We start from the raw sequence: 15,943 nt of genomic DNA on the forward strand, positions 1-15,943 counted from the left end.
CACAAGGAAGCGCAAATGCATGGAAATTCAGGCGAAGCCAAGTTTTAGTCATTCTTTGCACTTCGTATTCCTATTGTAAATGCCTCCTGCCATGTATGTGATTTACGTGAATTCCTATGGAATCCGCCAGTTTTTACCAGTTGCTAAAAGCTGCCATTTTCCATATGAATCTAATACATAGCTGCCATCATCAGATCAGATGCAGGCGGATTTGCATTCGTTTTTATAAAGGGGAACAGATGTGGTGATGGGCATGCAAGGTTTGTTCTGGGACTCCACCAGAGCCAGTCAAAACCTTGAAAATACCCCGCAGTGGCAAATTAGACCAAACACCATGCGCACATCTTTCACGTGCGGTTTTTACACTTCATTTACCACGCTGGGAGATTGGGAAATGATCACTTATATCTGCCTCATTGTTAGGGAGGATTTCTTTATACTAGGACTGCCAATGTTTTCAGTTAAGGCAGACTGAGATTAATTGATTTGCCCAGGATCACACACCTAGCTTAAGTGGTGAAAGCAGAATTTAGGCCCAATCAGCGATTGAAGCCCATATCTTCCCCATCAATAGTTCATATAAGTATTTGTTAAGGGTTTGGTGTGAAAAGATATACTAATAGTTCTATAGCAATGCATTTAAAAATACATAAATTACATAAAACAACAGCCTGACATTATATACATCGTTTTAGAAATAGATCATGGAAAAACCGGATTATGGGCCTCATTACACGTTAGGCGGTAAGGGTTTACCGGTACCGGTAAGGGCACCAGTACCGGTAAACCCTTACCACCTTACTACGAGTTCCCTTTGCGGGACCCGACCTTAACGGCTGGTTTTACCAGCCGTTGAAGTAGGGTGCCGCAAAGGGACCTCGGTGCTAATTACGGTACCCCAATTTGCGGTACAGTAATTAGCTCCTTCCCCATTCCCATTATGCCCTATGGGGGTTAAAATGGGAATGGCGAATTGCCTTGGTGAATGGGGAATTACCGCCCCCGCTCACCTTGGAGTAGGGCGATAATTCTGCCATCCACCAAGGCAGACACGGTAAAATACCGGCGGCAACCATGGCGCTAATAGCGCCATGGTTACCGCCTACCGTGTAATGAGGCCCTATATCTTTCTTTTACCCATCCTGACTTGGAGATCACAATAAAAGCCTCCACAATCGTGCACGTTTTTAATACTGTTTTCACAGTTAATGAAAATGGGTTTTGAAACTGACTTAACAGTGAAAGACCATGCAACGCAATAAAACGTCATCCTGCTTGAATCTTTATTTCATGCAGCATGGAACGATATACTTCCATCCCCCTTATTACCACCCCCACCATCCACACCTCTTGAAGCACAGGAGTCCTTCCCCAGTCACCCCTGGGCCCCGGCTATCATATCAGCCTCTAATCTCGCCTATTGTTATGCTTTGTTGACATAAAGCAAAACCACAGGGGGAGCAGCTGTGCTTCCCTGTACTTTGACCTTTCACAGGAAAAGGTGTGAACGCAGAGACGGGAAGGCTTTCCTTAGATCAGACAGATTGGGGAAGTCCTGGTCCTCAATATCAGGTGTGCAACATCATTGAGCTGAGCGGGCTGAAGCCCCTTCCCCTTCTCTGAAATGTTAGCTGAGGGGTGGGGCTTCGGTGCCCTTTAACAGTTCAAAGGATCAGGAACATGCTGCTGGGCGCATTTTGTTTCTTCCAGGCAAATCTACAATCTTCTTGGCTCGGATGATCAAGCACTGCTCGTTTCCCCGAATCACAGACCCCTTAGACACACAGGCTGCGTCCCTGGCTCTGCAGCCAGTGCCGTAATGAACTCGACAACACGGTTCTTTTGTCATCAGCAGCATAGCCTTTTTTATGCATGATGGTGAATTTCCAACTGAAAGACCACCAACCCCCTTGCAAATCTGTGACAGTAAAAGTGAGCAGCACAATAAAGCACCCTTTGAAAATGTGTTCATGCCCATAACGTCTAAATGCTTGATATGATAAAAAGTAAAGTTTGCTTCGATGTTCTTAGTTGAATGTTCTTAAAACCATACATAACAAGCTGAAAGTTTGTGACGAATCTCCAAACCTAAGTGAGTTTATGACGCAACTTATTTTATTGTGTGTCTTCAAGCGCTGAAAATAAAGTGGGTAAATAGATATTTTGCCTTTTGCATCTTATAGTTTTACATTCAAGATGTGGAAAATAAAGGTACACTGACATTATTTTGGCCCAACATGCTACTAAACAGATTTACATATTGTCATGATGCTTTACTATTCAATGTGTGTATTTTGCAAGTAAACTCTAACTCTATAGGACAGTATTATTGTAAGTCTTGACACCCAAAACTTAAATATTTGTTTCAATTAAAGCGTGGAAGAAGGTGGCCGTGCCCAAATTGCAGAGTGCTTTAAAATCGCTGCTTCACTGTTTAGCGTAAGTGTGTGATTCCGGGCAAATAATGTAATCTCACCCTGAATTCAACTGCAAAAATTGGAGTGCTTATTGGTGATTACATTTACATCCTAACAATAGGACAGTTTTAATATGTGTAGGGACAAATTGGTGTATCCTCGTGCTCCTCTGTGGTTCCAATACTGTCACATAGAATAGCATTAGTGCTGTACTGGCCCTCCCCCAGTTTCGTAACACTTGATTTGACAGGCAGAAATAGAGCCCTATTACGAGGAAGGAGGTAATCATGCCACTTTTTGCGGCATGGCTACCTCCATTCCGGGCACCGGGTCCGGGTTCCCAGAATGGAGAAGTACTGGGCCATTCCAACCTTGGAGGGCCCGGTCTTTCCCCATTCAGGGAACTTGGACCCAGTACATCCCCATTCCCATTTAAGACCCCATAGGGCTCAATGGGAATGGGGATGATGCTAACAATGGGCCCATTAATGACAGGCCCGTTGTTAGCATCCTGGGCTGCTCGCAGGACCCATTAAGGACGCCTGGTAAAACCAGGTGTCCTTAGCGGTTCCCATGAGCAGACATCGTATTGGGGCAGTAAGGGGTTAACGGCTCCGGCACCTTTACCGGCGCCGTTAACCCCTTACCGTCCTCCACGTTATGAGGCCCATAGTCTCACCAACCAGTCAGTGCACCACAGATTCTAGTATAGCGGAATAACTGTGGTAAAACCAACATTACCTTTTCTCCCCTGTTGCTCCCAGCCACTGAAGTTGCTTGGGCCTTTCAGAGTACTGCCCCACACTCTGCTATGTCATGTTATGCTATGATATTAAGTCTTTCATTGCACACCATTTGCCATTTCCAAATTTTCTAGGACCTCCAGGATCTGCAAGAAGTGGGTGCTTTTAGACTTAAAGGAGAGAGGTAACTGATTATAACATTGAAGCTGCACTAGAATAATCTCATTACAATGAGTAATGAAGTTAGATGCCCCTACACAAGTAAGTTTGCCACTCCTCCTCTGTCTGTCAAATTAGCGTCTCTCCCAACATTTGAAGGTTTAGCCCCCACCTACGTTTTAGCCTAGGGGCACCCCTGGATGTGCCCACTTGCATTTTGTTAGGCAGACAGGTGAGGGAAGCCTTTTCCCGAAACTGATGTTAAAGTTTTACTGTGTTTGTTCAGAAATATTTACTTGAACAAACGCAGTAAAACCTTAAAGCTGCTTCTTTCAAGAAAGACTTCCATCGCCTCTCTGCATATTGAGCTTTAAAATATACTATTTGATAGTTGGTCCACACTAGACCATGGGGAGGGGCAGAACAATGGGGGAGGAGCCTCCATCTATGCCCTGCCTATTTTCTGAAGTGACCCCTCCCATCACCACTTAGCCCCCCACACCCCGATTATAGGTTCCGTTGCACCCTCGCTCAATATGGCAAACAAAAAAAACAACAGGTACGGAGGGCCGGTTGTAGCCGGTTCATTTAAATGCTGGAGACAGCGCAAGTATCTCTTTGCAGGCAGGACCGCTGCAATGTTTGGATGTACAATCCCAGACAGGGAAGGGTTAACGGGAGAGTGTTTTCCAGCTGGTGGCTATTCAGCATTTCTGATGCAGCAGTGTACTGACCTGCTGTAGTGCTCTCTGGATGTCGATGCCCTGCCCCCAGGGCACGGCTGGGTTTGCGAGACAGTCTCCAGCATTCCCACGGCGGGAGATGTCGATCCGCTGTTTCCGAAGGTTCTGGAAGGCTTCGGCCATTACTCGGACCCCGTCATAGGTCAGTGCAGATGTATACTGTGGATGAGAAGAGTTGAGGGCAGAGGTCACTCAGGGCGGCACCACTGCAGTGTGAAAGGTCAGTGGTGTGATTGTGAGGCAGGCACTACTGAAGTGCATAAGGACTGTCATAGGGCAATGAGTGAAAGACCAAGGAAGTTTCTGAAGAGAAGAAATGTGGGGGAATAGTAGTATTTCAGTTACACATTATAAGTGTCCAATTCTGGTGATGGAAGGCATGAAAGAAGATCCATTAAAGTGGATGATGCCGGAGCGTTTCCCTGTGGGAACTATATCCGCAGATGAGCACTCAAAGGATCACTCAGTAGTGGGTCCAGAAAACCCCATACTGAGCTCACTGCGTTGCCTGTAAAAGGTGGCCCAAGTACATAGTTACCAATATGACCAATTCCAATCTGTGGGTGCCTATCTAGTCTTGGCTCTTTCTTTGCATTCTGGCACTTGTAGTCTGAGTTTTATAATGGGAAAAGTGGAGCTACAAGTCCCAGAATGCACAGAAAAAAACAGGACTGGATATGCATCTACAGATTGGAATGGGTCATGTTGGTAACTTTGCAAATACACAGACCTCAAGCTTCTGCCTGTGTGTGTCCATTTTGTCTGAGAATCTTGAGCTGAGCAGTTTGACCCTGAGGATGTATGGGTCCTGGGTGTGTGATGGCAGAGAGTCTTTTGTTTGATGAACTCTCACCAAGGGAGGGTTGGCTCAGGATTTTTTGGGCTGGTATGCTAAACCGATGGGTGAGTGTTGTCAGAGAATGTATATGTTTTGGGCCTGGTCCTCTGGTTGCATGCTGACCCAGGCTGTTAGAGTTCAAGCCCCTACTTATCTGGGTGTATTGTGGTCCCAATCATTTGGATGTGGATCCTGCCCACTGGGAAAGAGAAGCCCCCTTTTTGTATAAGAAGCCCACCCCTTTAGATGATGGTTGCTGACCTGTATTGGGGATGGGCATAAACACTCAATTACTGAGTGCAAGCTCTGGGGTTTTTTGGGGCTTGCATTGTTCTTCACTGCATGATTTATGTGTCATTTTCTCTGGTTGTGGCCTTTTACTGTTTGTGAGTGTTGTCAGAATTCTTTGTGAGTGGACCCAGACTCTGTGGGAGAGATTCTTTTGTTCTTTGCATTTGGATCCAGCCACTGTGAGTGGGTGTTGCCTCTGGCTCTTTGGGTTGGAATTAGGCCTGCATCGGGACTTAATGACTGTATGACTGATGATCTTTGGATTGGGATCTTGTGTGATGCTGCATCAACCTTCAGCCGTGTTGCCCTCGAGATGTTTTCCACATTTCCTCTACTTTTGACTGCGCACCGTGCCTCTGTTATTCTTTTCTGAATTAGGTTGACCTGGAAAACTACGCCATTCTTTTGAAGATACAGTTCAGAGATGTACAAATATCTCTTGTCCTGAGAGTGAATCTGCAATGGGATGGTGATGGGGATATTATTCAGAACAGATCTGAGTTTTGCTCTGTGTTTTATTAGAGACAGATCCTTCACTTTGTTTGCTCTCTCCTCAGGGTTTGCAAATACCCATCACCGGATGGATATGATCGTACAGTTCCACCATTTCAAAAAAGAACGCCTTGGAAAGAGCCCTTTTTATACTTTAACTGTGGATTTAAATTCAGTGCATACACCGAATGGCAGGAAATTCCCTAGGAAATTCCGAAGTGGCCAATTAAAGGGCCAATGTAGTAATCATGTCAGATCACCTGCTCGCATGCCCTCTGGCCATGACTCAAAATAGTTAATAATAGCTATTGAGTAACTTTGTTCTCTCGAGTGGTGAAAGTCTAGGCTGAATGGCTCCCTCTTTGGAAGGGTTTAGCTGGGGAATGTCCCTTGGTCATGAAAGGAAAATGAAAACTTTCAATGGAAATTCCTGCAGAGTCTGATGAACTATGACCCTTTGCTGTAGTGCGGATTTCTTCCTTAGAAAAACTACTCTTCCTGGGAGTACCCACAACAGAACTGAGCTCCAATAAAGATTTTTAGTCTCCAGGTTGGCCAGAGATTGCTCTGTGACTTTCATTTGACTATAATGTGCGCAATATCCTTAGTTGGCATCAAAAAACCTTTTTTTATGCTATTGCCTTCAGAATGGATATGACTTATCTATTCCGATTTTGTTTACTATGCATAGGTTTGCTGAAGTACAAATGTATAATATATTCCTGTGAGTAAATGACTTATCCTTTACTGCTGGAACTCTATGGATTTCTTGAAAATGTATGCATATACCATGCTGTAATCTTAGCGCACATATCTGCCTTTAATGGAGTATAGCCTGAACACCTGAACATTCAGCCTCGCTATCAGAAGGTAAGTGATTTGTTCTTGCAAACTCTTGCTTGACTTTACATTAAAGATTGCCTCTCCTGGAATACCATTGTATTTTGGACCTCGTTCAATTGCCATGTGTCTTACAAAAACAACTCAGAGCCTCATACTTGTTTTTCAGGTGTATGTTTGCTTAAGTCCTTTCTGGTTGAGTTCTTTTCTCTCTGGGCGAGTGCTTGCTTACATTCTTAGGGTTTGGATCCTTCGCCATGAGATAGCGTTATCTGTCATTCATTGGTCAGCATCCACCCTTGTGGAGAATGCCCCTGAGGAGTTGCAGCTGGAAGTGGGCCTACTTGACAAGGTTTGTGATGTGAGGAGAGGAGAGCTAATAGTGAAAGATGACACCAAGGATTTTTGCCTCACAAGAGGGTGAGGGGAGAGGACCCATAGAGAGCGGCCAGAGGGTTGGAGGGAAGGAGGGAGCAAGGGTCCCAATGAGAAGGATCTCAGTCTTAGTGGCATAAAGGCAGAGATCATTGGCAGCACACCATGCCTGAATAGCAGTCAGACAGTCAGGGATGAGAGAGGAGGAAGGGGAGGCAGCAGTGGGAAGATTGAAGGATAGCTGTGTGTCATCTGCATAACCCTACAAGTGAGGAGAGAAGGAGGCGAGCAGGTAGGCCAGAAGGTCAAGGTGGATGTAGAAGATCCACAGCAAGAGGATAGAGCCTTGAGGGATGTTGCAGGTGGAGAGTGTTATAGGGGAGAGAAAAGGGCCCAGTTGAAACTGGGAAGGTTGGTCAGTGAGGAATGAGGTCAACCAGTCCAGTGCCAGGCCCGTGATGCCAAGGCTGTCACAGAGCCAATTTGTCAGAATGGCATGATTGACCATGTTGAAGGCAGAGGAAAAAACCAGAAGGATAAGAACGGATGTAGAGATGGAATCAAAAATTGAGAGCAAGTCTTCATGGATGTTCAATAGAGCAGTTTCTGTGCTTCTGGCTGCTCTGAAGCCAGACTGGTGGTCGAGAGGACAACCAACAGATTCAGTGGGTTGAATCAGTTTGGAGATCACCAGCTTCTCCAGGAGTTTGCCCAGGATTGTATGCATGCTCTGATGGCATACCCTTGGTTTCTTCCAGTTTCCCCGAGGATGCTCTCTTTCATCTGAACTTCTCCACTGCTGGATAATCCTGGATGCCACGACATCTGTGTAATTCACTAGTTGGAATCCTGTCACATTTGCACCAGCCTCCTTGAACTTTTGCAGGTCTATGTCCATGAAACCCTAGTGAGAAAAAACATAAACAGCAAGTTAAGTAGCAAACTGCAACATACATATCAGTTGTTTAAGCACATACTTCTCCCCATGCAGTGCTTGGCTTCAGGGTAAGGCTGCCTATTTGCCAATGAATTGATCAGTATTTGCTGCACTGGCCTCTCCTTCAGAGCTTATGCCTCTATAATGAGCTAAAATGTGCGTTTTTCACTAATAATACTGCACTACACTTCGCTGATTCTAGAGCATTCAGGCACATTTACTTCTTTATAGACAATCAGAAAGTCACGAACACAGCTTCTAATCACCAGTAGAATCTTCCATTCCAAATTTCTTTTTTAATTTGTTCTTCTCATTCTTTCCACCTCTTTAGCCTATCAGCAAGCCTGAATGCAGGATTTAACCCCACGCAAAAGCCTGCATTCCAAGCTCCCCATTGTGATGTATACACTGGGCACTAAGCAAGGAGACATGGACAAGCTGCATTATGGGAGTTGCGGCTTCCTGATTTTCCCCTTATACAGCTAATACAATTGCAAAGTCTAAAAGGAGAAAGAAAAACAAAAAGCACGGCTGATTCATTATTAAGCAGTCATAACAAATAAATATTTAGACAAGTCGTAAAATAGTTGAAATGAAGTTGGATGATGCAATGATCAGAGATATGTTGTCCATTCAGAATACAATCTCAAAATGCGTGTGTGTGTAAAGATAGATACATAATCATGAACAAAATGCCCAAAGTTTGAAGTTCTCCGATCATGCAATTGTAGCATTCCAGAAACCAATGTCCCAATTTCTCCATCTTCCATGATTTAATGAGAGGGATGCAGATGTAATCTAATTCTCATAAAGTTGGCTCAAATAGGCTTAGAAGTACATTTGCTAAGGTAAGGAGGAATATCATTATGTTTCTTCTCTTCTAGAGCCAAACATCGAAATAACCTAAAGGATGACTCCAAATTGTAGGTTGGACACTAATTCGAATCCTAGAGGGACTTCCTGACCCACTTCATTTGAATCCATGAATTCCCTTTCATCACTGAATTTTGAAGTAAGGAAAATAAAGAATTTGCAGCGCTATCCCAAATTTTCTGAAATAAAATTATATTTTGCCAGTTAATCTTAGCCACCCATGACATAAAACCCAATTCAAATCTAATTAGGGCACATAGGGTTGGATCGTGAAGGGCCAATACTTTCATCTGAAGTAAATCCTCTAGATAATGCCAAAGAGATGGTTTAATAGCAAGAAGTTCTGCCCCATAAAGCAGGGATGGCATAAGCATAGATTTATTTAAAAAAAGTACTATTGAGAGGGCCGGAAAACGACTGTTCTTAGGGTCAAGCCTGTGAATCTGGGCTGCAGAGAGCATGACTTTCTGCTGAACCATCTTATAGATGTCACGTATAGTGGTTTCTAAGAAACCCGACAACCTAAGTCGGGAAATTCACTAACAGACTCCAATCTGGTGGAGCCTGTTTTCCCATAAACGGAAGACTTCCTGGCCTTGGAGATCCTGTGGATTTTCGTGTTCGATGTTTAATAACTAAACCATTAGAATTACAATAATCTTTAAAAGCATTAACGCTTATCTGAAGACCAATAGGAGTTCTGTCTAAAAGAACAAAGGCGTCTACATATGCAAAAATGCTAGAGAAATGGACCCAAGTTTAGCAGGAAATGAGTTAGCCTTTACCAAATAGAGATTCAGATGTGAAATATAAAAATTAAACGACACAAGCGCCAAAACACACCGCTTGCGCAACCCATCAAAAGTGGGTATTTGTATCCCTCATTTTACCAGAAAAATTCAATTTCATCTTAAGTGAGGAATTGACATGCATGTTTATTGTAATGTCCAGAAGGGTAGGTTACATTTTGTCCATAGTTTTGTTCGGTTTACATTATCAAAGGCATTATCAACAAGTATCATATAAAACGGAATGTGCTTAGAAAGGGATTGGCGAAGCAGCCTAGTTAGTAGTAAACCATTAAGACCTGGCCCCACTCCTATTCGGAATCCGCATGGATACATGTCCATGCTGCCCGCTCCAGAAGCCCAGGCCACTATCTGTTGGAGTAGCTGGAAAGAACAGATTTTACAACCAGTGTCCGAGAGAATGACGGGAAAATAATTGGCAGGATCCAGCCGATCCCCTTTTTTAAAAATCGGAACAACAAATGCAAATTGCCACAAAGTGGGAATCTCCTTCCGAGATATAATCGAAGTAAATAATGTACAGAGCATGTTGGCCCACAGATTTGAACTATCTTTAAGAACAACATTTGGCAAACCGTCTGGCTCTGCGGCACGATAATTCTTTAAATTCCTAACATTCGTAAAAACGTCCTCAGAAGTCAAAGGTAATACAGAAGTTTAGTAGGGAATGCGGGAGGCCGAATTCTTTTTGCAGAGTGCAATTTAGAGCAGTGGGCAGTCCAACTAGAGTCAGAAATCCGATTCAGCTGCAAAGCTTGTGGAGACATGGTTTGGCCATTAACTAAATTCCAGAAAGAGTGTGTACGTTGTTTAACTATAGTACAAGCATATGCTCACTGTCCCTCTGAATCATGGTATTTGTGTGCCTTATGCCAATTCCTGTCATTCTGTTAAAACATAATAGCATAACCGGTTTTACTGCGACAACGTGGCTTTCTACGCAGTACTAGGGGATCTTTGCCCTCGTTAGAGGCCCTCATTTTTGTTTTACGACCACTACTTTGGGTGGTCAGACACCTACCACACGATAGAGCCCTCTGGTCCAGGTGCTGATGCTTCATTATAATAAGGAAACTGCATATAGCATGCCAAGCCATAGCATTTACCATGGAAAAATTCAATTGCAGTGCTCCATGCCCACAGCACGTCATAGGTATGCTTCAATGTAGCGTGTCAAGTGAATTTTGGTGCAGTACGTCAGATTGCTAAATCTGCAACATTAGCATTAGGACACTGCACTACAGCGTGCCAAATTAGGGCATTACAATACATTACACTAGTTTGAAAAGCCTGTGTCACAACTCCAATATATATCAAACCCAGCTATATTACTTGAAAGCTACTCATACAGACAAGACCTGGGACGTGTAGACTCTCATAATCTAAGAGCTCACTCACAAGCAGGTTGCAGCCAATGAGCGCTATACACTGCACTCTTCACTATCCAGAATGACCTCTAAATATCAGTGGATGGAGACATTACCTCCACCCTGACACTCCTGGACGTCTCAATGGCATTTAACATCCTCAGTCATTGTACACCGCCGAAATACCGGAAGAAACAGGACTACATAACACCACTCCACAATGGATCAGAACCTCTCTAATGGACATCATTGAAATCACCTGGTTTCCACCATTGAGCTCGAATCCATGAACAATCAGTTGCATGGGCCTTGAAGGATCAACACCCTGTGCACTGGAGGTACCAATTGCATGGCCACTGGAAACGGGCAACTGCCATAGAACATATAACAGATCATGCATTTTGGTATACCAATGGGCAACAGCCCCAGAGTGGCATCACAAGTCAATGCGATAGTCAAAAAGTGCTTCAACCACTTACACTCAATCAGAAGGATTATGCCCATCTCACTATCCCCCATAGAACGCTAGCTGTCATACCTCTAGTTCTATCGAGAATCAATTTCGCTAACATCATTTATTTCGGTATGCCAGAATACCTAACACAGACGTTTCAGTGCATCCAAAACCCAGTTGCCAGATTACTACTCATGCCTGGCAGGAGGGAACACATTACCATTGCTCAATGACTTTGCACTGGCTATCGTTTGAGAAAAGAATTCACGTCAAGGCACTTAGCATCATACACAGAGCACTTCAATGTCAAGGAGCTGAATTCATCAAATCCAAACTTTCACAATACCAACCAACCAGAGAACCAACCAACCAAGAGAACTTGTGTACAGGCACTTTATGAATGCCAAATCATATCATATCATATCATATCAACTAAGATCGAGTAATGACTTATAAATCAAAGGCCGGCTATTGTCCAGAGAAAGACATGAAGGAACTGCATTCTTCATCATGGTGACAGAACTTTGGTACAAACTGCCTAGAGAAGTCCACACTATACAGGAGCATCTTAAATTGTGGAAAAATCCTAACACACGGCAGTTCAATGCATAATTGACAGTGGACCTCAACAACCAACTCTAAATAAAGGAAACAAAACCCCTTCACCTGAGTCTGATACTCAGACTCATAACATGGAACACCATGCCAGTTCACAATGCTCACGAAAAATCACTAAGAGGCGCCTGGAGAACTATCTAATAGCACCAAAACACCCACCACCACACCACCACCGCAAAGCACTGACAAACCACAAAACACCATGCAGCACTGGAACAGGGAACCCACTCCAGGCACAACTTAGAGAAACCCCTCACTGCTCACACCAGAAAAAATGCAATCCACTAAGGAAAAAGGCCCAACACACCTCTTGCAAGAAGAACAAAGTTTATTTACATAAAAATAGAGGTGCACCAGCAAAGCACTCTGCTGCAGTGGAATGTTCTGGCAAAATCAGCATGAGCAATACTTCAGAAAGGCATACAGCATCATCAATGACGTAGTTACATATGGTGCAAAACCGGTTGGCTGGTTGGCGCGACCCTATACATAGGCTACCTGCTCCATAGGGGATACCAGGGCAGTGGTCCTAGCCCCGTCTGTCCATCTTCTTCCACGCGGGCTTTCATTTTACGTCATCAGGCAGAAGGCTACAATTACTTGCTCGTTAGGTGAAGAAAATAATACAATCTTTGTCTCTAAGTTAGTGTGCACCTGATACTGCAGACAGGGGCTAAGACGATACTTCAAGGTCGTCCTAACTCGATTCCAGACATGTCTGCACCCTTCCAAAGCTTCCCACTCTCATTTTATGTTTGTTGTTTTGGCCCTCCCGGCACCTAACAACACAAATCACATGACCCATGGTGAAGGTAGCCTGTCACTACTTTCCGATCTGTTCTGATCGTTTGGGGGGTTTAATAGATTTATGGTCGGTGGTCTGGGACCGACTGGTACCTTGGAAAGATGAAGTCTTGGGATGGGCGCAGCTGGGCACTTTCACTTAGAGCTGGGATGTGGGGAGGTCAGAGGCTCATGCCCTCCTTGTAGGATTGCTTTTTGCAAGGAGCTTTCAAGACCCTCGTGGCCTTACAGGGCACATTCTTACTTGGATACAAAATGCTGGCAACATGAAACAATGAAAGATCTATGAATCTTTGCAGCTCTGTCCTTTCTCACAATTGTCCACGATACAACCTTATTTACTCTTATTTCCATGTTTGTGGCCTAGGCCTGCAGTCCCGGCTGCAGTGCAGCGTTAGGCCTCGATTTCAATATGAATGCTATTGCCTAAGATAGCGTCCAATTCCCAGTGTGTTCTAAACCCACAACATGCACTACCCTCCTCACATAGCTCCTGCTGCCACACCCTTCCCCTAAATCTCACATAGCTCCTGCTGCCACACCCTTCCCCTGTACACCCTAAATCCCCTATTAAAAACTTCCAGGCCTTTGCTTCATTCGAAACCGCTTTAGGGTCTGCGACGATTGTCCCCCCTTCACAACATAAAGCAGCACAGGCTATCATGGCAGGCCGTCCACTTGTGGGAGGGCAATACCAAGGCATCAACACTCATCCTCAAGTTCTACAGAAAACTCATCAGATGTAAACCTAAAGTAGTCACTGCACCCGGCTATTCATAGACCATCACATGATATCCAACAACTTAACTCACCAAACTCTACACGTCTACAATTAAACTAACAATGACAGCCCCCAGGCAATACATCCCTGCACCGCACAGGCACAAGTTATCTTCGCTGGATACAAAGCCATCGGCAAGTCTAATGACAAAAGTCATAGAAAGCTCACATGCATGCAGAGCTCATGCTACTTCCGGGCTGCATGCAACAATCAGCAGAACAATCTGTGTTTTTCTTTTCCTCTTGACTAACTCTGCCAGCCCACAATATTTCAGATCCGCCAGAGTGCCCGGAGGATCCTGCATGTAAAACATAGTCACGAGGTAGTTGCAACGGGGCATCCGTGTCACATCCCCCTCTCTCTGTCATCATCCCTCTCCCAGACAGGCAGTGGACATAGGGGAGAGAGAGAGAGAGAGACTGCCCCAAATCCAACAGTGTCGTAAAAGCTTATGCGATCGCATGCATTGCCTTGGGCTGGCATACGAAGTACTTGCTACTTGCCGCTGACTTGAATCTAAATTCATTCAGTTTACAGAGTAGGCGAGACCACCTTAGACGAATCAGCGCCCAGGGCAAGACGGTATACATACTAGTCCAGTGAGCTTCACAACGGTCACAAAAACAGGGAAATGTAATCACACAGGCACATCGGGTACGTCGGGACGGCCTTTCCTCTAGTCAAGAAAACGTCATACTTTAAACGATACGCCCGGTGTTGTCGCCTTCTCCTTCTCGTCATGAATGCACAGGCACTGCATTCTTAGCGGTCACCAACCCCTCCTGCCCTCATGGTGACGTCATCATTCTAAAAACGTCCACCGAGGCGCACAGAGCTCCAAGATCCCAACTAGGGTGGCCAACTGTCCCGTATTTTGCAGGATGGTCCCATAATTGGGGACCCTGACCCACAGTTTGCAGAGTGGTTGTGCGGGACGCAGGTTGTCCTGACTTGCTTGTTCCCTGGAGTGTGACTCTCAGAAGACAGCAAGTCGGGACAATCTGCGTCCAGCACAGCCACTCTGCACACTGAAGTGGCCATCTACACACCACGGCGCTGCCACCTGCTGCTTTCCAACTCTGGGCGGCTCCGCAGCCCCGGCTACGTTTGAGCCTGCAAGTCGAGCTGCTAACGCTCTGACACCTGTCTTCATTCCAATCATTCCAATGCTAATGCTTTGTTCCTGGGGTCGTGATGGTCATGTTTGCAGTTAAAAAACGTGGCCATCACCTCCCAAGGACAAACCATTTGCATTGCAATTAAGCCAGGTGTTAAGAGCCATTAACAAATTTAAATTACAAATGGGGCGGGCCAAACATGAACAACGCTGTGACGTCATCACTGCCTTGTGTGCAAGTGCCCCGCAATAGGATATCAAAAAGTTGCCCACTTTGTGGCGTCAGCACTGTGGGACCCAAGCACCGAGTAACCAACGCCTCTCCTTGTACTCTCCCGGCAGCAGCGCTTGCCTCCCAAGCACAGGGCATTCACAGGTAATGAAATCCTATGTTACTCTTAATGACCACGCTCCAGTGGCACCCCATATGATGGGGTCCTAGAGACATCAGTCACGAGGGCCTTGTTGCCAGAGGTGCAGAATGACATCCCTCCCCACACGCAGTACCAGCACATCTCGGGGCAGCATATCTCTTGTTAGTGTTCGCGGACTTCTGCACCAGACTTCCGGACCCGTTCTCAACAGGATTGGAGTATCTCCTCCCATAGGTTTTTGCTCTAGACTCAGTGGACAGGGGGCGCTCTGCCCTCTCCAGGGCTTGGCAGGATTGCTCCTGAGATCTCCCTCTCCCTTCACCTGCGCCACCCAACTTCTCCACCCTGCTCCCCCCCCCCCGGGGTGCAGGCACAGCACTACTCCTCCAGGGTGCTTCTCCCAGGTATCAATCACACACTTCTTCACACCCTGGGTGATGCGGCAGCACCTCTGTCCCTTTACCTGTGCAGGGACAGTCCCTCAATGTCTATCTCCTTCCTCTCAGCGTGCAGGGACAGTCTCACTCTCCTTCCCCAGTCACTCTCTTCAGAGTGCAATGGAAGTTTCAGCAAAGATCTCCTCCTTTCCCTGACGCTATCTTCTCACCCTGGGTGGTGGGACGCATCTCGTTTGGGGCAGTGGGTATCCCTCTTCTCCCTGTCTTGCTCCCTTGGACTGAACCCCCCCTCAGCAGTAACACCTTTCCCTTCTCCTTACTTCTTGACAGGTTGGGCCCCTCCTCCTGGGGGGGCGGGGGGACTCAGAGCCAGCTCTTCGCCAGTGTAATAAAGCAAGTTCTTCAGGCAGCAGGACGGTTTTCATGTATTTATTCTGTTACATGGCAATCAGGAATCATCAAGATATAAAGTATCAAGAGCTAAGAGCCCAGGTCTTAAAGGGAGAGCCCGCC

The 15,943-nt window shown here is 45.5% G+C and overlaps 1 protein-coding gene across 4 annotated transcripts in view; it reads right to left on the reverse strand.

The window, feature by feature from the left end:
- GRIA1 (glutamate ionotropic receptor AMPA type subunit 1) overlaps positions 1–15,943 on the reverse strand; it is a 774,249-nt gene that overhangs the window by 248,552 nt on the left and 509,754 nt on the right. For all 4 annotated transcript variants that reach the window (XM_069653990.1, XM_069653989.1, XM_069653988.1 and 1 more), the window contains exons 6-7: positions 7,641–7,802; positions 4,054–4,221 (exon numbers count right to left, since the gene is read on the reverse strand). In XM_069653990.1, the coding sequence (XP_069510091.1) occupies positions 4,054–4,221; positions 7,641–7,802 (330 nt within the window). The remainder of the gene's footprint in view (positions 1–4,053; positions 4,222–7,640; positions 7,803–15,943) is intronic.

The sequence above is a fragment of the Ambystoma mexicanum genome, chromosome 3q (assembly GCF_040938575.1).
Source record: "Ambystoma mexicanum isolate Mex_15411 chromosome 3q, UKY_AmexF1_1, whole genome shotgun sequence".
In the NCBI taxonomy this organism is placed as follows: Eukaryota; Metazoa; Chordata; class Amphibia; order Caudata; family Ambystomatidae; genus Ambystoma; species Ambystoma mexicanum.